At 49.5% G+C, this 26,976-nt stretch overlaps 1 protein-coding gene across 1 annotated transcript in view; it reads left to right on the top strand.

Moving 5' to 3' along the window:
- Positions 1-22,006: 22,006 nt before the first annotated feature.
- Positions 22,007-26,976, top strand: part of LOC141091512 (uncharacterized) — a 51,036-nt gene continuing 46,066 nt past the window's right edge. The window contains exons 1-4 of the mRNA XM_073577141.1: positions 22,007-23,285; positions 23,393-23,545; positions 26,008-26,149; positions 26,240-26,343. Of these exons, the coding sequence (XP_073433242.1) occupies positions 23,178-23,285; positions 23,393-23,545; positions 26,008-26,149; positions 26,240-26,343 (507 nt within the window). The 5' untranslated portion in view covers positions 22,007-23,177. The remainder of the gene's footprint in view (positions 23,286-23,392; positions 23,546-26,007; positions 26,150-26,239; positions 26,344-26,976) is intronic.

Here is a 26,976-nt window from a genome sequence, read left to right as displayed (position 1 = left end):
TCCCGCTCCACCTCCCGCGATATCCCTCTCCCGAATGCGCTACTCCAGCTCCCGCGATGTCCCTCTCCCGGTCGCGCTCCACTCACACGATCTACATGCAATTCGCGACCGCTGAGGTCGCTTTAAATTTGGCTGCATCACTTCTCCCACGGATCCTTCATCCTACGTGCTCCGCTGACATCCGTCCGTCACGGATCAGCTGGTTTCAACCTTTGGCGGATTTCAACTGACCGCCGATGATGGAGGTATGAAACAGGCCTAAATGTTATTTTGAATACCTCGAATTGTGCAGTTTTTAAAATGAGGTCACTTTTGAACATTTTTTGACACTTCACATGTGAAGTGGACCCTGATAAAATAGGTATTGCAAATTGTCAGAAAAATGAAAAACTGCTGCTAAAATTTTAACTCTTTTTCTACATTTTTAGCAAAAAAAAAGAGTTTACAAAAATGATTCTAATGTAAATTAGATATGTGGAAATCATTATGTATTAACTATTTTCAGAGGTATAACTATCTGTTTTAAGAACATAAAATATTCAAAAATTGCAGCGTGGACATTCAGGGAGGTCGCACAGATCAATAACTTTATATCTACAGTAAAGGCTCTCTGGAGAGTTAACTGTCCACGGGGACAAGTCTTAATTGTATGACAGGTGATAAGATGTAAGCAGTGTGGTAGATCGGCTCGCTTAACGAGGTAATCTCAGGAATGCTTCTAGTTTAAATTTTCCACTGGTTTATTAAACAGGCTTCATAAACAAGTGCAAACAAACGAAATAGACAAATTCAGTCTTTTTGACATAAACAAAACAACACTCAGTATAGCCCTTATTCCCGCACGGCAAACAGGATTCAGCTCACCTCCAGGGTACACAGAGCAACTATTAAGTCCAAAGGCTTCACTTTTACCTCCTGTACTCCAACCGAGGGTGGAGATATGGTGAAAAGCTGTCCCGTCCAACTCTTCAGCTGTTCATAATATATCTAGCCCTGTCATGGCTGATTAACCCCTCTCAGCACATAACATACTGGAGCAAAGCTTCCAGGTTTATATCAATGAAGCTAATAACTTCAGTGAAAGATATCTCACCTTCAGCACATTACTAGTGACCCTCTTACAGAGACATAGGCTGGATATAATGCATGACCATATGCAGATGAGAGTTCGTTGGAAAGTAGAAAAGCATGGATACCACAAAGGGACATTCTGTGAGGGTAGGTGCATACGGTCAGTAAATGCTGTGGGTTGGACGCTGCATACTTGCACAGCGTCCAACCTGCAGCATCCAGGTGTTACAGCATAGTGTATGGTATTTCAAGATATCCCATGTCCACTACGCTTCCAGAGATGCCCCCAATTTCAAGAAATCCCATGTCCACTATGCTTCCAGAGATGCCCCCGGTTTACCTGCGGAGACGGACTTTCCAGAACGCAGCATGTCTATTTGACTTGCGGAGACGTTAGCCACTGCAAAATAAATTTCACCTGTACAATGTATTGGACGCGGTGAATCTGCATGGTTCAGTGGTCACATACGGGGAATCATCTGCGTTGAATAGCCAACAGCTCTTTGGATCCAGCGGAGGTGTGCTGTGTCCAAAGCGCTGCCAATTATTGAACATGTGCACTTACCCGGAATGTTAGGATGTCCCGGAATGTTGGAGTATCCAGGTTCTGTTTGTCCATTTTCTTCATAGCAAAGATCTGCTGTCAGTCTATATAGTGCACTAAGGAGAGAGGGGAAAATATATGGTTTATAATGAATCCTTTTTAACAGTCCATCTATAGAAGTCATTATATGATCTTATATACTAATTTTTAATTCTAGAATGTTTAGAATGGGGCCCCAAATGCTCCCTTACTGCACCATCACACTCAAACATTTCGGTTATATTTACATGCGCTGAGTTCAGGCCATTAAACGAGTGTGATCGACAATATTGAAGTCGTTCCACACTTGTTTCACGGCCTCTTTTCACCAACTGAGAAAGAATGATGGGAACAGAACGATCCCTATTAGATCAATCTGTCCCCATACACTATCTAGCAGAATATCTCCAGTTTACACCGATGAATAGGCAGCATTTTGCTCGCTTAGTATACTGCACCCCGTGAAGTAGAAAGGAGGAGGATTCGTCTCCGGCACACCAACCAGGAAAAATCTAAGATTTTATTCAAACAATGTTTTAAAACAAAAAGATTAGGAACAACCTGACGCGTTTCTGGAGCGGCAAAGTGCCCTTAGTCATGGGATGTCAGCAAGAACGTACAAGCTGGTCTAAATAGAGGAACAAGTCAAATCCGAGCAAAGAATGTGATCACATCATGACCACAGCAGCTGTGCAAACACTAAAGCAGGCAAATTTAAAGGGATAAATGCTGTCAATATAGATAGGTCAATATATAGAACACATGTTTTTTTTTAAATGCATTCCCTTTGGAAATCTTGTATCTAAATGCAATATCCAAAAACTTCTCTCATCATTAGACTTTTTTGTCAGTTACCACCACGTCTTGGATTGCTGACTTTTTCCAGACCAAAAAAAACACAAAATATGTAAGGTCCCCTTTATAAACGCACAGAAAATGTTTTGTAGCTAGTTTTGGCTAATGTATGAGAGCATACATTACACCTAGTACTTCCACAGATATGAAATCCCTTAATTGTCAGCCAACTGGAAATGGGACTATAATGTTTCAGTAGATTGGGAGACAGCATATTGCCGATTATTATAGTTTCTCTTGATTTGGCCTTTACTGATTCAAGCTACATGTGTAGAGACTCCCTGTCCCTCTTCTCTTCCTATAATCCACCGCATAGTCCTTCATATAGCATAATAAACTCCTTAGTCCTCCATATAGCATAATACATTCCCCATAGTCCTCCATATAGTATAATGTACTCCCCATAGTCCTCCATATAGTATAATGTACTCCCCATAGTCCTCCATATAGTATAATGTACTCCCCATAGTCCTCCATATAGTATAATACATTGCCCATGGTCCACATAGTGTAATGGATCTTATAATACTCCATATTGTATAATGTTCCCCTCCATATAGTACAATACACACCCCATAGTCCTCCACACCGTATAATGCACAGCCCATAGTGCTCCGCATAGTATAATACACACCTCATAATCTTCCATACAGTATAATGCACACCTCAAAGTCCTCTATATAGTATAATACACTCCCAATAGTGTCCATATAATATAATGTGCCCCATAGGCCTCCATACAGTATAATCCACTTCCCAAAGTTCTCCACATAGTATAATACACACCACATAGTCCTCCAAACAGTAAAATGCACTCCTCATAGTCCTCCATATAGTATAATGTGCCCCATAGGCCTCCATATAGTATAATACACTCCCCATAGTCCTCCAAATATAATACACACCCTGTAGTCCTCCATACAGTATAATACACACCCCATAGTCCTCCATACAGTTACAATACACACCATAGTACTCCATGTAGTGCAATGCAGCTCCAAGCAGGAATACAATGCAGCTCCCATAAAATTTAATGAAGCCCACATAGAATGTAATGCAGCGAGCCCACATACACTGCAATGCAGACCCCATAATATGTAATGCAGCCAACCCCCATAGACTAATGCAGCCCAAATAAAATGTAATGTGTCAGCCCCATTAAATAAATACAATACTCACCTCTCCTCATTCACCGCTGCAATGCGTCTCCTCAACTCAGCAGCTCCACTGCCCGTAACAGCGTGGTGTGAAGTGATGACATTGCACCCGCTGGGTCAGAGGCAGAGTGTATGATGGGAGAGGGAGTGTCACGTGACGCTTTCACCTCCATTACTGCTTTCAACTGTATTGCATCTATGATGCTGATATAGTTGAATGTGGGAGGGGGGTGCTGGCACCGGGCCCCCCTGACTCACAGGCCCCATTGTGCCCGCTTGGTCTGCCGCTATTAGCGGCAACCCTCTGGGGCCTGTGAGCCCCTGGTATAGTGGGGGCACTAGGCAGCTGCCTAGTCTGCCTGCCCCTAACGCTGTCCCTGTGGCCTTGCCTGCAAAGGACTTTTGATTTAATGGTGCAGCAGCGATATACAAGTACTGCAATAGCAATAAAGCACTGCCTATATGTCTGCTCTAATCTAAGTCCTTGTTCCAAGACAAACTCTTCCTGGACTGCTTCCAGAGGAGAGAGTGTGACGAGCATCACGTCACCAGGTCTTATATAAGATCCCATGATGCAATGCAGCCGGACAATCACTGTAATGCCAGTTGCCATCATGTCTACGGTATTAAAGTGTATGTCAGAGAATCCACGCATGTTTATTGGCTAAGAGGCACGAAACATGTGGGTTGGGGACTAGAGCATGGAACTCGGGCACCCGGGACACTCGATCGAGAAATGATCGTACCTGAGCACAGGGCTGCCAGTAGGAATTTTGGGGCCCCATACTGGCAAAAATTTCGGGGCCCCCTTGAGACTCTGCCCAGGCTCCACCCCTCAAATGGTCCACAGCCCCACCACTCTCTCTTGAAAAAACTCCACTTCTCACCTATCACACATTAACAGTTCCCATCACCAGATCACACATATAGCCAGCAGCTCTTGTTTTGGCCAAAAGATTTTTTTAATCTGCCACCATGACAAGGTAGACTCTTTTGGCTGGGTAGTACTCTACTGTAACCTATTAAACATTTGTTAAAATATGCAATATAATTTAGGTATACTTTTATTTTTAAATTTTTAAAATAATCACAGCACCATGACCAGACACAATATTACCACCACATAGTGACCTATAATACCACATACAAGGAACAAATACCACCACACCATGGCCAGACCACATATTACCATATAAACACAATACTATCACCATAAGAGCTATTATACACAAGGGATGTGTACTTAGTATGAAGTGTCTGGAGGGCTCTCTCAGCTGCATAATCCACTGAAGCTGCTGTACAGGCAATCGCAGACGCGGTTTCACGTATATCCACGTCCTTCCACGCGCCGACAGTTACCCGCCTCCCGTTGCCCGATAAATTTTCTGGCAATGGCGCCTCCTGTAGGGGTTTCATCAGCCAGTGCTCTATCCAGCTGGAGTTACTGGCTGCGCGATTCCCTACGGAACGGGCCAAGGTGGGGTTTATTGTTTCCCTTCTGTCGAGCAAGGCGTTGGCGTGGGCTATGACACTATGGGAGCGTGGTGACCCAGAGGTTCGGACCACTGCTCAGTTTTTAACAGCTATTAAGCAGGTCTTCCTGGGACCACGGGTCATGCACGACACTTCTCTTCAGCTACTTGCTTAGACTCAGGGATCCCTCTCGGTTAGTCAGTATGCCGTTCGTTTTCGGACACTGGCTTCCGAGCTGGAATGGTCTGACAAAGCCTTCATCCCTGTGTTTTGGAGAGGTTTAGCTGAGCATGTTAAGGATGCTCTCTCTACCAGAGAGGTTCCTGCAAGTTTGGAAGAGCTGATTGCCATTTCCACCCGCATTGATCTCCGTTTTTCTGAGCGCGGCCTGGAGCGTGCTCAATCCAAACGGAAAGTTACCTCGGCTCCCAATTTTTTTGAGCCTTTGGAACCACCCAAGCCAGAGACTCCACTCCCAGAGCCCATGGAGGTGTCTCGCGCCGTTCTCGAGGCGCATCCGGCACAAAACTCCATTTGCGGTTACCATTGTCAACACGGTGTTCCCCAGGATAATGGGGCCCCGCAATGGCCAAACTCTGTGCCGCTGGACAAGACCTTTGTTCCCCCTCGCCTTCGGCCGAAGGTTCTCGCGTGGGCACACGCGTCCAGGGCGGGTGGTCACTGTGGCTACATGCAGACCACAAAACTCCTGGCAGGGTCTTATTGGTGGCAGCACAGGGCTCGGGACAATAAAAAATATATTCAGGCATGTGCCTCATGTGCTCGGGTTAGCCTCCTTAAACAGAGAGTGGAGACGTCCGCTGACACACCGCGGCGTTCCACTTCAACTTATGCTCCGGGAGGTTTTTCCGCTCCCGTTGTATCCCACGGGTCCCTTCTTAAACCTGGTGATCTTGCCGCCTCTGATACCTTCCACGTGTCCTGGTTTTCCGTGTCACCTACCGGAACATCAGACTTGCCTTCGGACGAGTCTGAGGCCTATGCCTCTGATGGGCACAAGGTGGTGGATTGGAAGGCTCAGAGGGGAGGGGGCCCTAAGAGGGGGGGTAATGTTAGGCGTCAGGTTTCTGCATCTGCTCTGCAGGAATCCAGAGCCTCACATTCTGCGGTCTCCTGCTGTCTATCTACTGCAGAGTTTACTTTGCAGCAGACCGCTCCAGAGACTAAGTTCCTCTGTGCTCATACTGGGCATGCTCATGAGACGATCTCCCATTGGAGATCGGGAGTCATGTGCCCAGGTCCTGCTCCAGATCTCATTGGTCCATCTCGGAGATCTGGAAGGTCCTGCACGGCTATAAAAAGCACGCATGACCGTTCGGCCATGCGCTAGTATAGACTATACTGCTATGTGTGAATGGTGACGGATGTATGATTCTGGTGACTGACTTATTAAGAAACCCCTTCCCTCTGATGTTACGCATGTGGATAGGGAATTAGTTCAGCAGTCAGCGCCAGTCAGTGGCAAGCCTTAGGCCACTGTGCACACCGCACCTCTGCGCTAGCATCTGACATTGCGCCTGCTTTGTAGCTGTGTCGTCCTGCGGCAGTGCCCTACGCCGCGCTGCAGTTGCAGCCCTTCTTGGCGCTCGCAGTAGCGACACCGCACACACAGTAGGTCTAGACGGACGCAGCTCCTCTGTCTTAGGTCCTGCTTCTGTGACCTGATACCGTGTGTGCATCTACCTGAGGCCTGTGATACTAACAGGCTCAGTGTTTTTGTATGTTTATGTTACGACGCCTCTGTGTGTGAACAGAGCCCGCTTTGCGCACTTTGGGTGAAGTCTAACCTGTGCGCATTATACCGCCATATCGCTTGTCTGGCATTACCTAGCAGCGGTGTAACATCTACTGCACGGTGGACCCTGAGCGGCGAACGCACTTTATTATTTATTTTTATTTAGTACGTTCCGCCGTTCCTAACAGTAGCAACTCATTGTCTGGGCAGAAACCCTTAGAAACAGGGCGAAATGCTCAAGGGATCCCGTGGAAGCAGTGAAAACGTATAGTAAGAACGTGGTGCAAAGGCATAAGGCAGAACAGAAGGGCAGTGCTCTCTTTCAGTGGCTTTATACTGCGGAGATTAATAATCTTAAGTCTGGGGCGAAACAGACCGAGGGAAGTATACCCATAGCAGAGCTGCGCAGATAAAATGCAGAGGACCCGTCAGGGACTATTCGACCCAGGCCCGCACTTTATGATCACAAGGGTAACACAGGGAAAGAAAAGGAACTTTGTTTTGTAAAGCCCGTTGTAAAGAATGTGAAGTCTCTGGATGTGCTGTGTATCGGAACCAGCAAAGATGATATTGTTGAAGTTGATTTGGACTGTGTCTCACTTAATGTAAATCCGCCTGGAGAAGGACCCCCGCGACTTAGGGAAGATCCAGAAGCAGCCGGAACGGGAGACACAGGTAGGCTGACCAGTGGACATTACTTTTCTGTGAGGGGAGACCAAGACACTAAAACTCAGGTGTACACTGATACAACTACGGTCCTGGCCGAACCTTACATCTCCATTCTCCCCCGTGTCTCCACTCTGCCCCGTGTCTCCATTCTGCCTCTTGTGTTTACGTCCTGCCCCATGTCTCTCATCCTGCCGCCTGTGTCGCACATCCTACCTCATGTCTCCATTCTGCACCGGGCTTGCCGCTTTCAATAAAAATTAAAAAAACACAAACACTTTATCCTTACCTGGCCGCGGTCCAGCGCCGACGTCCACCCCAGGCATTTCAGCACGAACTCGCCGGCAAATGACAATTACGTCATACTCCCGCGACGTGTGCGCTGACGTCAGCTGCAATAGAGTTTAACTGAACCTGCGTCTCAGACGCAGGTTCAGTTTATGCACCGGCAGAAGCCTGCCGCTAGGGCCCAGTGAGCAGATGAGACGAGGCCTGATGCGGGCCCCCTCTGTTCATCGGGCCCCATACGCCAGTCAAGGCAGTAATGCCCTGATGGCGGCCCTGCACAGAAGTACAAGGTTTTCAGTGCTCAGGGACACATCCGAGGTGAGGAGGCTGAGCCCGACCACCACTGAGCAAGACACAGAAGTACAAGGTGATCAGTGCTCAGAGACATATCCGAGGTGAGGAGGTTGAGCCCGACCACCACTGAGCAAGACACAGAGGTACAAGGTGATCAGTGCTCAGAGACACGGCCGAGGTGAGGAGGCTGAGCCCGACCACCGCTGAGCAAGACACAGAAGTACAAGGTGATCAGTGCTTAGAGACACATCCGAGGTGAGGAGGCTGAGCCCGACCACCCCTGAGCAATCAAAAAAGCGTGTATCAATAACATTTCAGTCCACACACCATGGACCTTCATCAGATATTATAACACAAAGGTATTATTAATAGAATCCATCATCATGTCCTTAAACAAGAAAAAGATAGATACAGCAGAAATATGTACAAAAGAAGGCTGCGACTCAGGTTAGGGTATGTGCACACGCTGCGGATTCTGCTGCGGATCTGCAGCGGATTTGGCTCTGTGGATCCGCAAGCAATGTACCATGTTAGCCAATGGGATTTCAAAACCGCAGTGCACATGCTGCGGATTTTCTGCGGTTTTAAATCCGCAGCATGTCAATTCTTTCTGCGGATTCCGCAGCGGTTTGACACCTGCTCCATTGTCCGGGTGTCAAACCGAAGGGGAAAACTGCTGGCAAATCCGCAGGTGAATCTGCACTGTGTGCACTCACCCTAACTCTTCCTGGCAGTAGTGAAAATAGAAAAAAGTTTCATAAACAATATATTTAAAGAGGTGAGTGTCACAGTCTAAAAATCCTGAGAAACTAAGCAACATAATATGATGATATCCTCAGGATAATCCAGGTATCTTCTCTTGGTAATTTTCAATAATAGAACCTAATTGAGAGAGAATTGAGAAAACAAGTGAACATTCAGGTGATAGAAATGATGCCCAAATGGATAAAAACATGAACATAATGGCACAAGTCCTATATTAGCCTCATTTTTTTGTTAAACCAGACCTGATAGAGGTGAAACATTAGAATGTCATCACCTTAATCAGTTTTTTTTATGGATGAGAAAGAAAACTGATGGAGGTTTCTCAAACCTTCTCTTATCAAACAGACGGTGAAAACCCGACAGTACACAGATGGCATCCGAGTGCTGTCCAATTTTTTATCATGGATAGGAATGAGCGAGTAGTTAAATACTCAGACTCGCTGTACTCGTTACGAGTAGCTCCTAATACTCGGGTACTCGTAACGAGTCCAATGTAAGTCTATGGGCAATGCGAGTAATGGGCTGTGTGTGTGTGCTGGGCTGTGCGGGACTGTGCTGGGCTGTGCGGGGACTGTGCGGGACTGAGCAGGCCTGTGCGGGGACTGTGCTGGGTTGTGCGGGGACTGAGCAGGGCTGTGCGGGGACTGTGCTGGGTTGTGCGGGGACTGTGCTGGGTTGTGCGGGGACTGTGCTGGGCTGTGCGGGGACTGTGCTGGGCTGTGCGGGACTGAGCAGGGCTGTGCGGGGGCTGTGCGGGGGCTGTGCGGGGACTGTGCTGGGCTGTGCGGGACTGAGCAGGGCTGTGCGGGACTGAGCAGGGCTGTGGGGGGGCTATGCTTGGCTGTGCGGGGACTGTGCTGGGCTGTGCGGGGGACTGTGCGGGACTGAGCAGGGCTGTGCGGGGGCTGTGCTGGGTTGTGCGGGGACTGTGCTGGGCTGTGCGGGGACTGTGCTGGGCTGTGCGGGACTGAGCAGGGCTGTGCGGGACTGAGCAGGGCTGTGCGGGGGCTGTGCTTGGCTGTGCGGGGACTGTGCTGGGCTGTGCGGGGGACTGTGCGGGACTAAGCAGGGCTGGGCGGGGACTGTGCGGGATTGAGCAGGGCTGTGCGGGGACTGTGCTGGGCTGTGCGGGGGCTGCTGTGCTAGGCTGTGCGGGGACTGTGTTGGGCTGTGCAGGGACTGTGCTGGGCTGTGCGGGGATTGTGCCGGGCTGTGCGTGGACCGAGCTGGGCTGTGCCAGGCTGTGCGGGGACTGTGCCAGGCTGTGCGGGACTGTGCTGGGCTGTGTGGGGACTGTGCTGGGCTGTGCGGGGGCTGTGCGGGACTGAGCGGAGGCTGTGCGGGGACTGTGCCAGGCTGTGCTGGACTGTGCGGGGACTGTGCCAGGCTGTGCGGGGACCGAGCTGGGCTGTGCCAGGCTGTGCGAGGACTGTGCTGGGCTGTGCAGGGACTGTGCGGGGACCGAGCTGGGCTGTGCCAGGCTGTGCGAGGACTGTGCTGGGCTGTGCAGGGACTGTGCAGGGATTGTGCCGGGCTGTGCGTGGACTGTGCGGGGACCGAGCTGGGCTGTGCGGGGACTGTGCCAGGCTGTGCGGGGACTGTGTTAGGCTGTGCTGGACTGTGCCAGGCTGTGCGGGGACCGAGCTGGGCTGTGCGGGGACTGTGCCAGGCTGTGCGGGACTGTGCGGGGACTGTGCTGGGCTGTGCGGGGACTGTGCTAGGCTGTGCCGGGCTGTGCGTGGACTGTGCGGGGACCGAGCTGGGCTGTGCGGGGACTGTGCCAGGCTGTGCTGGACTGTGCGGGGACTGTGCCATGCTGTGCGGGGACCGAGCTGGGTTGTGCGGGGACCGAGCTGGGCTGTGCGGGGACTGTGCCAGGGTGTGCGACACTGTGCGGGGACTGTGCTGGGCTGTGCAGGGATTGTGCCGGGCTGTGCGTGGACTGTGCGTGGACTGTGCGGGGACCGAGCTCGGCTGCGCGGGGTCTGTGCCAGTCTGTGCAGGGACTGTGCTGGGCTGTGCGGGGACTGTGTGGGGACTGTGCTAGGCTGTGCTGGACTGTGCGTGGACCGAGCTGGACTGTGCGGGGACTGTGCGGGCTGTATGGGGACTGTGCTGGGCTGTGCGGGGACTGTGCTGGGCTGTGCGGGGACTGTGTTAGGCTGTGCTGGACTGTGCCAGGCTGTGCGGGGACCGAGCTGGGCTGTGCGGGGACTGTGCCAGGCTGTGCGGGACTGTGCGGGGACTGTGCTAGGCTGTGCCGGGCTGTGCGTGGACTGTGCGGGGACCGAGCTGGGCTGTGCGGGGACTGTGCCAGGCTGTGCTGGACTGTGCGGGGACTGTGCCATGCTGTGCGGGGACCGAGCTGGGTTGTGCGGGGACCGAGCTGGGCTGTGCGGGGACTGTGCCAGGGTGTGCGACACTGTGCGGGGACTGTGCTGGGCTGTGCGGGGGACTGTGCGGGACTAAGCAGGGCTGGGCGGGGACTGTGCGGGATTGAGCAGGGCTGTGCGGGGACTGTGCTGGGCTGTGCGGGGACTGTGCTGGGCTGTGCGGGGGACTGTGCGGGACTAAGCAGGGCTGGGCGGGGACTGTGCGGGATTGAGCAGGGCTGTGCGGGGACTGTGCTGGGCTGTGCGGGGGCTGCTGTGCTAGGCTGTGCGGGGACTGTGTTGGGCTGTGCAGGGACTGTGCTGGGCTGTGCGGGGATTGTGCCGGGCTGTGCGTGGACCGAGCTGGGCTGTGCCAGGCTGTGCGGGGACTGTGCCAGGCTGTGCGGGACTGTGCTGGGCTGTGTGGGGACTGTGCTGGGCTGTGCGGGGGCTGTGCGGGACTGAGCGGAGGCTGTGCGGGGACTGTGCCAGGCTGTGCTGGACTGTGCGGGGACTGTGCCAGGCTGTGCGGGGACCGAGCTGGGCTGTGCCAGGCTGTGCGAGGACTGTGCTGGGCTGTGCAGGGACTGTGCGGGGACCGAGCTGGGCTGTGCCAGGCTGTGCGAGGACTGTGCTGGGCTGTGCAGGGACTGTGCAGGGATTGTGCCGGGCTGTGCGTGGACTGTGCGGGGACCGAGCTGGGCTGTGCGGGGACTGTGCCAGGCTGTGCGGGGACTGTGTTAGGCTGTGCTGGACTGTGCCAGGCTGTGCGGGGACCGAGCTGGGCTGTGCGGGGACTGTGCCAGGCTGTGCGGGACTGTGCGGGGACTGTGCTGGGCTGTGCGGGGACTGTGCTAGGCTGTGCCGGGCTGTGCGTGGACTGTGCGGGGACCGAGCTGGGCTGTGCGGGGACTGTGCCAGGCTGTGCTGGACTGTGCGGGGACTGTGCCATGCTGTGCGGGGACCGAGCTGGGTTGTGCGGGGACCGAGCTGGGCTGTGCGGGGACTGTGCCAGGGTGTGCGACACTGTGCGGGGACTGTGCTGGGCTGTGCAGGGATTGTGCCGGGCTGTGCGTGGACTGTGCGTGGACTGTGCGGGGACCGAGCTCGGCTGCGCGGGGTCTGTGCCAGTCTGTGCAGGGACTGTGCTGGGCTGTGCGGGGACTGTGTGGGGACTGTGCTAGGCTGTGCTGGACTGTGCGTGGACCGAGCTGGACTGTGCGGGGACTGTGCGGGCTGTATGGGGACTGTGCTGGGCTGTGCGGGGACTGTGCTGGGCTGTGCGGGGACTGTGTTAGGCTGTGCTGGACTGTGCCAGGCTGTGCGGGGACCGAGCTGGGCTGTGCGGGGACTGTGCCAGGCTGTGCGGGACTGTGCGGGGACTGTGCTAGGCTGTGCCGGGCTGTGCGTGGACTGTGCGGGGACCGAGCTGGGCTGTGCGGGGACTGTGCCAGGCTGTGCTGGACTGTGCGGGGACTGTGCCATGCTGTGCGGGGACCGAGCTGGGTTGTGCGGGGACCGAGCTGGGCTGTGCGGGGACTGTGCCAGGGTGTGCGACACTGTGCGGGGACTGTGCTGGGCTGTGCAGGGATTGTGCCGGGCTGTGCGTGGACTGTGCGTGGACTGTGCGGGGACCGAGCTCGGCTGCGCGGGGTCTGTGCAGGGACTGTGCTGGGCTGTGCGGGGACTGTGCTAGGCTGTGCTGGACTGTGCGTGGACCGAGCTGGACTGTGCGGGCTGTATGGGGACTGTGCTGGGCTGTGCGGGGACTGTGCTGGGCTGTGCGGGGACTGTGCGGGCTGTATGGGGACTGTGCGGGCTGTATGGGGACTGTGCTGGGCTGTGCGGGGACTGTGCTGGGCTGTGCGGGGACTGTGCTGGGCTGTGTGGGGACTGTGCCTGGCTGTGCTGGACTGTGCGGGGACTGTGCGGGCTGTATGGGGACTGTGCTGGGCTGTGCGGGGACTGTGCTGGGCTGTGCGGGGACTGTGTTAGGCTGTGCTGGACTGTGCCAGGCTGTGCGGGGACCGAGCTGGGCTGTGCGGGGACTGTGCCAGGCTGTGCGGGACTGTGCGGGGACTGTGCTAGGCTGTGCCGGGCTGTGCGTGGACTGTGCGGGGACCGAGCTGGGCTGTGCGGGGACTGTGCCAGGCTGTGCTGGACTGTGCGGGGACTGTGCCATGCTGTGCGGGGACCGAGCTGGCTTGTGCGGGGACCGAGCTGGGCTGTGCGGGGACTGTGCCAGGGTGTGCGACACTGTGCGGGGACTGTGCTGGGCTGTGCAGGGATTGTGCCGGGCTGTGCGTGGACTGTGCGTGGACTGTGCGGGGACCGAGCTCGGCTGCGCGGGGTCTGTGCAGGGACTGTGCTGGGCTGTGCGGGGACTGTGTGGGGACTGTGCTAGGCTGTGCTGGACTGTGCGTGGACCGAGCTGGACTGTGCGGGCTGTATGGGGACTGTGCTGGGCTGTGCGGGGACTGTGCTGGGCTGTGCGGGGACTGTGCGGGCTGTATGGGGACTGTGCGGGCTGTATGGGGACTGTGCTGGGCTGTGCGGGGACTGTGCTGGGCTGTGCGGGGACTGTGCTGGGCTGTGCGGGGACTGTGCTGGGCTGTGCGGGGACTGTGCTGGGCTGTGCGGGACTGTGCCGAATATTGCGAGGCAAGTAGTGAAATACTTGCCAGGATTCGAGTACCGCATTACTCGCCGAGAACCGAATCCTAACGAGTATACTCGCTCATCCTTAATCATGGACCCATAATTTTGCATTGTCTAGTTTAATCCGAAAAGTCTCCATAATTCTGTGCAGACCACAAGCAGTACACGGACAGGTGATCTACCCCATAGACCAGATTGGGTGCGAGTTCCATCCATGAAAAACACAGAGAGAACTCGTGTGAGGAAATCTGAGCGCGCTCCTAGACGAAGCACTGACTGCATCTCGTCCTCAGCATCAATGGGCGCGGTATACCCGGAGCTCCTCGCGATTGACGCTGCGGATATATTTTGCCTCATGTCGATGACATTTCTTGAAATCTCCCGTAATGCAAAACGCAGTGAATTTTCTGCATGTAAACGTGCAGCTTGAGAAGCCTCTGCGGGAACGCAGCTTCACGAATATTTATTATTGTTTTTTTGTCATTGACTGAGAGGAGAAATAATTCAATTTCGCACGACGACCATGGTGACAACAAGCTGCTGGGAAGCCGATAGCTGCTGGGTTTCCATGGTAACATCATGGCGCGGGCATAGACTATCTGCCAGCTATAGGGTTAGGAGAGCTAGAAGGACCTGCGGTGACGTCACGGTCACATGACCCCAGAACTCAAGGTCCTGAACGGAGGAGAACGAAGCCACAAGTGACCACCAGGCAGGTAGGAATGGAGGCCGGAGGGCTGAGCCCGGCTCCCAGCGCCGGTGTGAGAGGGAACGTGCTGCTCTCTGTGGGGAAGGGGCTGAATGCTGCGGCCGGAGGGGGAAGGAGCACAATGCAGCAGCTGCTGATAATGGAGAGGGGGGAGGTGATGCTGTCAGTAGCGGTGCTGGGGGAGAGCACAGGCCGGGCCGCCATCACTGCCCCTCGTGCTCCTCCCTCCTGCGGTCTGTAGTACCGGACGACTCCTCTCAGGCCTCATTTATCAGCACCGACTTCTAGCAGAACTGTCTTTGTTGCCCATAGCGACCAATCAGAGCTCAGGCTTCATCTTAACAAAGCAGCCAATGAGAGGGCCGCTTTCATTTTACCTCAGCAGTGTAATGGCTGAGGGGTTTCTCTCTGGAGGACTGAGTCCAATATGGTGAACAGGGATAATAAAGGCTGAAGTGCACACAGGGTCATTCCCAGGAACACGCCGCTGCTGCTCTGCGGGGCAATCTCCAATATATATATATATATTTTTTTTTACACCTCTTGTCGTTAGTAGAGACGGGCGAATCTGCCCAAATTCGACTTTAGCAGGTTCTCTTAAGATGGGGAAAAAGTCCGATTTTTGCGTATATATATATATGACTTGTACGCAAAAATCAGACTTTTTCCCGAATTTGAGAGAACCTGCTGAATATATATATACACAAGTCCAATTTTTGCATACTATATATATATATATATATATATATATACTGTATATAGTTTTCACAGAGAGCACTTGTGTCTATGAAGATCTATGGGGCCAGTCACACGGCTGTGATTTTTCACGGACCGAGCGGTCTGTTGACAATTGTGAAGCCATGTCTGATATAAATCCAAGGGTCAGATAAAAATCAATCAGCCAGATCTCTGGCTCTGTGAAAAAAAAAAAATCGGACCACACTCGAGCGCCATCCAGCTTTCACAGACTGACAGAAAAGAGATTTTTTTTTTTGTTTATTTCTTTTTGTACGAGAAAAATTGATAACACCGTTCTGATGGAAATATTTGGTCCCTTTTTCTCGTACAAGACATCCGAGCACAAGCCGTACGAGACATCCGAGCACAAGCCGTACGAGACATCCGAGCACGAGACGTACGAGACATCCGAGCACGAGACAAGCTGATGACGCTCGGACCGCGCTCTTTTCAAAGTCTGACAGAAATATCTGGTCCCTTTTTCTCATACGTGTCGTCAGATGATTATAATCTCAGGGAAAGTATATAATACTCGTGTGTTCCGGGGCCACCGCTTATCGTTCCCTCCGCTCGTCTCTTCATCTTTGGGGCTGAATCGGCCTCGTGACGTCGTGGATAGACGCACATCATGACAGGTCTGGAAAAAGCATCACACGATGTTATGAAGCTTAGTTAGTGCCGGCGGTGGCGAAGATGCCGGAAGAGTAGACCTAGGTGAAGGTAGTGACGGCCGATGAGAGGGGGGGGTACAATTTATTTTATTTTTGCTCCTTCCCATCCTTTAGAATCAGGCAAATTGGTGATTCCTGTAAAACTAGTGACAAAAACATCAGAATTTTTTTTAATTGATTTAACCATCTTTATTTTAAGGGGTTGTCCACTACTTGGACAGCACCTTGTCATTTCTTAAAGGGGTTGTCCGATTATTAGTGGACAACCCCCCCTTTATCCCCTTAACGTCCAATGACAGGCATACTACGTCATTGGACGTCTCCCCCCGCTTTGATGCGGGCTCCGGCGGTGAGCCCGCATCAAAACCAGGACATGTGCCCGCAATAGGCGCAGGTGGAATCACGATCCACCTGCGCCTATTAACTAGTTAAACGCCGCTGTCAAACGCTGAAAGCGGCATTTAACCGGTGCTTCTGGCCGCCGGGCCGGAAATAGGCGCATCGCCGACCCCCGTCACGTGATCGGGGGTCAGCAATGCTTTGGCATAACAACCAGAGGTCTCCTGCAGTAATTCATCTACATCTAGGCGATCTGCTCATCGCTTATATGTAGCAGAGCCAATCAAGTGTGGCATGCTTCTAGTCTCCCATGGAGGTTATTGAAGCATGCCAAAATTTAAAAAAAAAAAAAAAGTTTTAAAAAAATATGAAAATAAAAATATAGAAGTTTAAATTACCCCCCTTTCGCCCCATTCTAAATAAAATTAAAAAAAAAAAAAAAAAAAAATCGCACATACACATATTAGGTATCGCCGCATTCAGAATCGCCCGATCTATCAATAAAGAAAAAGGATTAACCCGATCGCTAAACGGCGTAGCGAGAAAAAAATCAAAACGCCAGAATTACGTTTTTTTGGTCGCTGAGATATTGCATTAAAATGCAATAACGGGCGATCAAAAGATTATATCTGCACAAAAGTGGTATCATTAAAAACGTCAGCTCAGTGCGAAAAAAATAAGCCCTCACCCAACCCGAGATCACGAAAAATGGAGACGCTACGGGTCTCGGAAGATGGCACAATATATTTTTTTTTTAACAAACTTTGAATTTTTTCACCACTTAGATAAAAAAGAACCTAGACATGTTTGGTGTCTATGAACTCGTAATGACCTGGAGAATCATAATGGCGGGTTTGATTTAGAATATAGTGAACCTAGCAAAAAAGCCAAGCAAGTGTGGGATTGCACTTTTTTTTTTGCAATTTCACCGCACTTGGAATTTTTTTTCCCGTTTTGTAGTACACTACATTGTAAAACCAATGGCGTCGTTCAAAAGTACAACTCGTCCCGCAAAAAATAAGCCTTCACACGGCCATATTGACGGGAAAAATATAAAAGTTATGGCTCTGGGAAGAAGGGGAGCGAAAAACGAAAGCACAAAACCGAAAAAAGCTCCGGTCATTAAGGGGTTAAAGACTTGCAATAATTCTCATACTGAATTGGCAGGAGAAAAAAAAAAAATCGCAGCATGCTGAGTAGCAGGGAATATTGGACGGCATGCAAACATTCAAGTCAGTGAGTGCGTGCAGAACATTGGATTGCACTCGGATGACATCTGAGTGCAGTTTGATTTCCGCAAAGTGATAAGATGGAGAAGATACGAGAATTTTTTCCTCCATCTTCTCCTCAGTGTGCTCCGATACTCTCGTGAGATTATTGGATCATGTTAAGCCGACAGTCTGATCAGAGGCATTAACTTAATCAGTCCCATTATCCAACAGAGGAACTGCACAAAAGAGTCCACCACAGTCATTAGGACATTTTGCTATGTCAGCAATACATATTGTTCTCGAGACAAATCTCTGATATCAGCCTGCGGGTCCTATCTGTAATAGGTTAGTCAAACAGAAAAGAGACTTTGGCTGCCCACACAGAGCCGACATGATTCTCCGTCAGTTAGGAACCTAAACCCAGACTCATCATTGCATCTATACAGTATAGAATGAAATAACCTTGGGGCAGAGGTTAGTGCTCCATACATGGGCCCCAGCTCAGGAGGACACAGGGAGCTGCTGCCTCCTCTATGAGTCTTTGCAGACAGGATCTCCCCCGCCTCTCGATCCGACTGCATCCTGTGATCTCAGGACCGGCAGTTGCAGAGGAAGGTGTTATGGAGGGGGCAGTGTAGGGAGGCATCAGCAGGCAGTGGCAGCAGCTATTCTCAAGAATGCTGGGGGTCCTTCCTGCAGTGGAGGGAGCAGTCCTACATCTGGAGCCAGGTGGGGGCAGCATCTATTTATGACACTGCCACCTACTGGACACTATAACTGTCACACACTGAGGAGATTTCTGGCTCCGAGCTCTTCCTGCTTTGTCCCTCACTGCCCATGTCCTGATCAGCCGGAGGGTAAGGAGGAGCCAGTGCTGGAGGCGGCACCGAGCTCTGCACAGGAGCAATGCTCAGAACTTTGTGTATCGGGTCTCCTGCACTGAACGCCCCCACTGCCGCCCAGCAGGTGGCGCCGCCTGAGGCAACAAGCTCAAGTTGCCACATTACAGGTGCGCCCCTGCCTCTATAGCACCAGAGGAATCTAAATCCATTTAATATAGGACACAAATCACACCATCTCTAAAGAAGACCAGCAATTCATTATCCGACATGATTGTCTAACTCTAGGTCTTCCAGGGAAATGAGACACACTCGTGACAAATGGTTCTTTTATTATAGCAGCACTGGATCTGTGCCTTTCTCAAGGTGAAAAAAAGTTCCGACACCGAAACGCGTTGGAATACAAAAGAGCACAATACACTTCTCATTTCTTGCAGTGCAGCCCGTTCAGCGTGATATCATCCTCCTCTACTATTATTCATTTGTAAGATGTATTTCTTCTCCAGCAAGCAGCAGCAGTCACACATTTCTACAGGTGTTGTGCCTACACACAAAACCGCCAGGTGAGCGCATACGGCCGCCTTTCACTAACCTTACCAGGCATTACTGCGCTGTGTGTGTGTAAGGCGGCCAGGGTGATAGTCGTGGCAACGGGCTGTACTGTTCCCACACCCTGGCGCCCCACAGATAAAACACAATGTCCCTTCTGCTGCATGTGCCGCCTGCGCAGTAGAGCACTGTCACTGTCGGAGTCCTTTCCAGTTCTGTCACTTCGGCTCCACAAACCATCACAGAGTCACCGTTCTTTCCAACAGTTGAACTTTACTAAAAATTAGAACATCCATCACATTGGCAGCACAGGTCAAACACAAAGACGCCTTCTTATTTTTCTCTGCCATCCGGGTAGGCCCTATCCTATTAGCTTTCTTATTACGGCAATTGCTGCCGTATCTCTGGACAGTCCATGTCCCATCTGTGTCGTCAACGTCACCAGCTCCCTGTCAGCCACGCGTCCGGTTCCAATTGGGAAAGGTGCCGGAAACGCCATCTCAGCAGCTTCCGCCCATGTCGTAGACCTCGGATGCTTCTTGGGGATGGTCCCGTTGAGCTGGTGCCTGACTGCACTGTTCTCTACCTGGGGCCCCTTACTGCCTTTGCAGCTTTATCCCAATGGCTAGCAATCCGTATGGACTCACTGCTGCATGCACCCTGCCTTGGGCAAGGCTGCCCGAGCGCTGCTGTCTAATCAGGTAGTGTCCTAACTATATCCCTGGCTCTGCACTGCCCTGCCCTGTAACTCCTCCCAGCTGCTAAACCCCTATGCTACCTAACACTCCTATTTCTATTGTGCCCCCTTCTATTCTAATCCCCCTATGGTCCTATACTATCTAAGATCCTATCCTAACCCTAAGCCTATACACAGTACCTGACAGACACACAACATTACAGTACATAAACATTACATTTCACATTAATAAACAATGAGGTGCCGCGCGTAATCCTGTGAGCAGCTACCAGGGGAGAGGAGGCACGTGAGGGTCCCGCCGCCTCCTTACATGTGTGCACTGTTGACCCCTAAACAGTTCTTTTAAGGATTATTTCTAGCAGATTGCATGCCTCTTTATTACTAGGATAAACTTACTACCGTATATACTCACGTATAAGCTGAGATTTTCGCCCATTTTTGGGGGCTGAAAGTCCCCCTCTCGGCTTATACGCAAGTCACTTACGGGGGTCGGCGGGGGAGGGGGAGCGGGGGTGTCAGAGATCGTATTTACCCCCGGCACATCTCTGCAGCACCCCTGCTTCTTCCACACCTTCCTTCAGCGGTCACGTGGTACCGCTCATTAAAGTCATGAATATGTGCATATTTATGGCTTTAATGAGCGGTACCACGTGACTGCTGAAGGAAGGAAGAGCTGCCGGAGACGCAGGGGCTGCAGAGACCGCGCCAGGTGGGGGTAAGTATATACGATATTCACCTGTCCCCGGTCCATCGCTGCGCGCTGCTCTGTCCTCTCTGCATCCTCTGTCAGTGACGTTCAGGTCAGAGGGCGCAATGAACGTCACTGACACAGGACCCGGAAGACAGAGCGGACACATCGATGGACCGGGGACAGGTGAATATCGCAGGTGCCGAGGCCCTGAGCCAGCAGTGACACCGGCACCTGTCACCCAGCGACTGAGAGGTGAGTATGTCATTTTTTTTTATTTGCAGCAGAGACAGCATATGGGCAAAATCTATGGAGCATTTTATAGGGCATTCTATGGGGGCATAATTTATGGAGCATTTTATGGGGCCATAACCTTTATGGAGCAGCATATGGGGCATATTATTCTATGGAACAGCATATGGGGGCATTATTAACCTTTGTGCAGCATTATATGTGGTGTATTGTATGGAGCATCTTATGGGGCCCATCATGAACTGTATGGAGCATTATATGGGGCTCCTGATTCAATATGGATATTCAAAAACATTTAACCTACTGATGTCTCAATTAAGTTTACTTTTATTGGTATCTATTTTTATTTTTGAAATTTACCAGTAGCTGCTGCATTTCCCACCCTAGGCTTATACGCGAGTCAATAAGTTTTCCCAGTTTTTTTCTGGCAAAATTAGGGGGGTCGGCTTATACACGAGTATATACGGTATTATAGTAAACGTTTCATGCGGGAGCCGATGTCCTGGTCCACCAACCCCAACGCATGTTTCAACCAAAGGCTTCGTCAGGGGGGGCAACCCTTGACAAACGCTGATTGACAAGGGGTTGTCCTAAATTTAGCCAGAATCTACTGCATGTGGGGCGGGCTCAGACCCTCATGTTGTTATAGATTATCTGACCACTAATAAAATTTAGCAGTACTTTATATTTACCCTACTAAACCATCTTTAAAAATCACAAACATATGTCTTCTGGCAAAAAAAAAATAAAAATATTGCTTTATAACAGCCAAAAAATGGTTGTTGTGTTAAGGGGAATCTGTTATTAAAAGTAAGCAGAGAGAATCCATAAACCTCAGCTGCATTGTTGGGTGTACAGCTGCACTGGAGTGTGATGAAATAGGCTTATTGAAGATGTTTTACGTTATCCTATCCTGCGCTTCCTTTGGTTTCTTAGGAGACTCTGTCAAGCAAGATTTTCACTATCTTTCCCCGTTCTTCTTACCTTATCTTTCCTTGTAAGGCTATGTGCCCACGTTGCAGAAATGCTGCAGAAATGTCCACAGCATTTCCACAACTCCCTGCCGCGGGTAAAACGCATGCGGAATTCGCATGCGTTTTCCCGCAAAACACAAGCGTGGGCATAGCCACATGCGTAAAGTGAGTGTTTCAATGCAATCCTATTCCGCAGAAATAATGGACATGCTGCGGATTTTACCGCTATGCGAGTCTGCAGCGGTAAAATCCGCAGCATTGGCACAGCAACTGCGGAATCCCATAGGATTGCATGGGAATGCGTTTTTTAAGCGTTTCCGCAGGAGCGGAAACGCTAAAAAAAACGCATCGTGGGCACATAGCCTAATAATATAAATCGATAAAAATATTTGAAAACAAAACTAAAATGGAGAGTCATGTGTACAGTTGAATGTCTTGGTTGAGCTGACTTTAAAATGGTGTTTACACTGATTCATATATAAACATTTCCTTGAGAATCTCTAGTGTCTTTTACAGGCGCTAAACAGGATTGTGAGCAGACTGGCCCACCGGAGAACAGAAGAATCCTCCAGCGGGCCCCTGTGCAAGAGTAGGCCACCACTTTCTTATATGATCAGTACTTGGCACAATATACATGAATCACTGTGTACAGACAAAGGCGGCATCTTATTCATTTAACAATGTACCCCGTTAATAAATTTGTGATTGAGGATAATGTCACATTTGCATGAAGCTGAGAACTGGGGCCATGGAGTTGGTTACTGGTGGGCCCTTGGCACCCCAGTCCGACACTGGAAGTATGTCTGTACCCTGCCTTTACAATGTATGGATGATGGGCGGTCTCGTAAAATATGGAAACCGGAGAAATTGTGTTCTAATTTAGAATTTCATAGACTGGAGGTAAATGGTGGGAAGGGGCCTCCTGGTGGGCACTTCAGTATTGGAGACAACTACTTATTTTCTATGGAGAGATGGAGCATTATTTGAGTTAGGACTCACCTGAGATGTTGAGTCTCTCTAATTTCACTGTGTCGCTAACGCCTTCTATATATCATGATTTAATTAGCTGTAAATTGGACCAACCAGACAATTGAAATCTACTAACTTTCCAATATGATCTTCTCGGGACCCATCAGAGATGTACCAGTAGATTTCGATCTGGTGTTTGTCTACCTAGGCCGTAGGACATCTCCCCGATGAGTCAGAACAAACTGTTCAGGCCATGTTAGTTGTTCCATTTAAGGCGGGAAACTGTAATATTCCTGCTGTGTGAATTTAACACCTAGTGGAATCTATGATATGATGAATTGATGAAAGCCAAAGGAGGGCCAACACACTACTAGATGGGTGTCGCTAATAAAGTGGCCATTCAGTCTATAAAAGCCACCTCCATACTCGTGTTGTGAGTATTCTTTTATCTTTCACTATTGGGGTGATGTCACTGTATCATTCATGGAAGATGTTCGTTCAAATCTGATTTTACTTTCAGTCCTCCATGTTTTTCTGTTTTTCTGCAGTTTTTTTTTTTAAGGTACGGGACACTCGCAGCTTAAGTTCTTATTTTGAAGGACCATGCATTTTTCCACCAACGACCCACCGGCGATGGACAAGAACAGAAACCACATGGCTGCAGATATATTAGACCTCACCCTAGAGATAATCTACTTGATAACTGGAGAGGTGAGAGATCCACGTGACATCACTATTATTAATAACGCAGGTCAATGAGGTGAAAGGTGAAGGATTTATTAGAATCTATGTAGTGATCAGCGTCTCGCCATACACAGGATTACACAGTAGTGAAAAAGTCGTCTCCCAACATGTCTGAAGGAGGGAACCAGACTGAGGGCGACATCACCGAGACGCCTCTTCCATCTCTGATACATGAGCAGAAGATACTAGAACTTAACAACAAAATCAACGAGCTGCTGACCAGAGAGGTGAGCGCTGCCGGGAACGCTGGGGACATCACACAACCCTAATTCCCCAAAAAAAGTTGGGAAGCTATGTAAAATGTAAAGTAAACCAGAATGAATCAATTTGGAAATTTCTTATAGCCATATTTTATCCACAACTGAACATAGGACACGGATCAGAAGGCTGACGTTGGACATTTTTCCACTTCAATTGATAAAAATATACTCCTTTAGGAATTGATGGCAACAGCACATCTCCAAAAAAGTTGGGACTCGATTAAAAACTGACTGGAAAAGTAAGTGGCACTAAGGAAAAACAACTGGAGGGCAAGTTTTCAACTAAGTCACATGACTAACATGTGCAAACCCCTATAAAACCATATATATTTTATCAGACCCACTTTAAAATGGACTCCCATTCAGTATATAATATTTGCTTGTAGTGTGTTGGTTTTTTTGGTTGTTATATGCTGGACAGAAGTCCATTTTAAGCATATCTAATAATATACATATGGTTTAAAAGGGATTTGCACATGTTAACCTATGTTTTTGAGACCTCTTATCAGAAAATGTAATTGCTGTAAGTCACGACTGTCTATAAAAAGTGCTTGTTGGAGAGGCAGAGTCTCTCGAGAAAATATGGTCAGATGTCACCAATCTGTGAACGACTGCGTCTACAAATTGTAAAACAATTTCAGAAAAAAAATTCAACATAATCCAATTTCAGAGAATGTAATCCACTGCACTCGCCAAATATCCATTTGATTTATTTTATTCATGGATAGCACTTACGGGAAGAATAGTATTCCAGAACAACTTACGGCCGTTTCACGCATGAAAATGCTTTCCAGAGACCTGAGATCTATAGTTCTGCTTTATATCGCTGAGCCCACTGATAGTTCCCAACCCAGCCAGAATTAAGGGTCCCTACTTTTACCTTTTAAAGGGGTGCTTCCCTGAATGTGATTGTTGCTTTTTGATAATACTGGTGAACTTTTTCTTCCCATGTTACTAGTTCCACATCGTAAAATTGTAAACACTTTAAATATCCCCCTATCTATGGTACATAATATAATCAGGGATTCTGGAGAAATCCATGTTCACAAGGGGCAAAGCCAACGGTCAATATTGGATGCTCGTGATCTGCGTGCCCTCAGGCAGCACTGCAATAAAAACAGGCATAACTTAGTAATTCAAATCAGGGTATGATGTCAGGAATACTTCCCAAAATCATTGTCTTTGAGCACAGTTTGTCGGGCAATCTACAAATGCAAATTAAAGCTCCATCATACAAAGAAGGAGCCGTATAGCAACACAATCCAGAAACACTGCCTTCTTCTCGGGGCTAAAGTTAATTTAGAATGGACTGAGACAAAATATAAAATTGTTCTGTGATTGGATGAATTAAAATGTAAAATTCTTAATGGAAACCACGGACGCCGTGCTCTGCGGACTCAGGAGAGGGACCATCCAGCTTGTTATCGAGGAGAGGAACCATCCAGCTTGTTATCGAGGAGAGGAACCATCCAGCTTGTTATCGAGGAGAGGAACCATCCAGCTTGTTATCGAGGAGAGCGAGACCATCCAGCTTGTTATTGAGGAGAGGAACCATCCAGCTTGTTATCGAGGAGAGGAACCATCCAGCTTGTTATCGAGGAGAGCGAGACCATCCTGCTTGTTATTGAGGAGAGGAACCATCCAGCTTGTTATCGAGGAGAGGAACCATCCAGCTTGTTATCGAGGAGAGCGAGACCATCCAGCTTGTTATTGAGGAGAGGAACCATCCAGCTTGTTATCGAGGAGAGGAACCATCCAGCTTGTTATCGAGGAGAGCGAGACCATCCAGCTTGTTATCGAGGAGAGGAACCATCCAGTTTGTTATCGAGGAGAGAGAGACCATCCAACTTGTTATTGAGGAGAGGGACCATCCAGCTTGTTATCAGCACACAGTTCAGAGGCCTGCATTTCTGATGCTACTGGTGGTACTTACTACATCCATCGCATGACTTCACAGAGGGGAGAGTTGAGTGATTAATTTCTGACCTTTCACCCATTGAAAACATTTGGCACATAATGAAGCAAAATATCCGGCAAAGACCCTGGACTGTGGAGCAGTGACAGTTCCACATCAGACAAAAATGGGACAATATTTGTGTCCCCCAAACTCCAGAAATTTTCTCCTCACTACCCAGATGTTTTCAGACTTTTGTAAAAACAAGAGGGGATGCTGAGCAATGGTGGGCATGGCCCTGGTGGCCCAACTTTTTTGAGAAGGTTTTTTCTTTTTACTGTCATCAATTTCTAAATTATTTAATTTTTTCAAATAAATTGGAAAAATGGCCAACGTTCAACTGATCTGTGCTCTCTAGTGAATAAAATATGGCTGTAAGAGATTTCCGTATCATTGCATCCTTGTTTTCTTCCCAACTTTTTGGGAATTGAGGCTGTACTATGACAGAGGATGACGGTATCATTGTGAGTGTCAGGTTCCTTTAAGGTGTGAAGATGTCACGGTGTATTTCTCCGTGGAGGAGTGGGAGTATGTGGAAGGACACAAGGACCTGTATCAGGATGTCATGATGAATGACCAGCAGTCCCTCACATCCCTGATTAAAGAAGAGAGAACAGGTTTGTAGATCACTAATCGTAATCACTCGTCTGATCATCATATAGAACTAATGTATTCAATCACTTTTTTTTTTCTTTTTGTACCTATAGATGGATCGGCTATGCCTATGAAGGATCCCACAGAGATCTGTCCTTATCCTATGTTTCCAAATGATTTTCCAGAAAATATACGAATTGTCCAAGTGGATGATCAGGTAAATTGAGCACACAATGTCAATCAGCTGCTTCTGAGGTTAACGTAATACAGTCCTGTCTCAAAGGAGCCATGGACTCGTGAATCAAGTTTTGTAAAACGTTTCTTAAGAGGAGCATCAGAAACGATTGTGTGAAAAGCAATGACGTTTATTTAGTTTTGCAAAGAGACTGTGTGCCCCGATTCATAAAGACCGTCGATTTCCTTGTCGAGATGAGTGGCGTGCCCTTCTGTGCCCTACACCATAAATCTTATTCGTCCCTGGTCTTCATGAATTAGACAAGCTGTGCCGTCACACTCCCGCCGCTCCCACGTTCGAAAACGCCAAAAGCCATAACATTTTTGCTCCGCACTAATTTGCACCATTATTTTGTAAGTTTTCAAAGCAATTTATGCCAGAATTCTTCCTAAAGTGCACGAATTGGAGCCATAGCTGCATGACACAATTGGAAAAACTATGTACAGTATGCAGTAATAGTTTGAGCATTTTTCTCAGAAATATAACTACATAGGGTAATGTAGACCCTTGTTCAGCTGGGGGGAAAGCAGGTTTAATCAAAGGTTGCAATGAAAGGCTTCTTTACTGTAAAAGCTGTGACATTGTTGAATAATCTGCACAGTTGTCCACTTTAGG

This window comes from Dendrobates tinctorius, unplaced genomic scaffold (genome assembly GCF_039654945.1).
Source record: "Dendrobates tinctorius isolate UK_male_01 unplaced genomic scaffold, ASM3965494v1 ptg000054l, whole genome shotgun sequence".
NCBI classification, from domain to species: Eukaryota; Metazoa; Chordata; class Amphibia; order Anura; family Dendrobatidae; genus Dendrobates; species Dendrobates tinctorius.
Note: the sequence above shows the minus strand (reverse complement) of the source record. Positions and strands in the feature narration are given on the sequence as shown.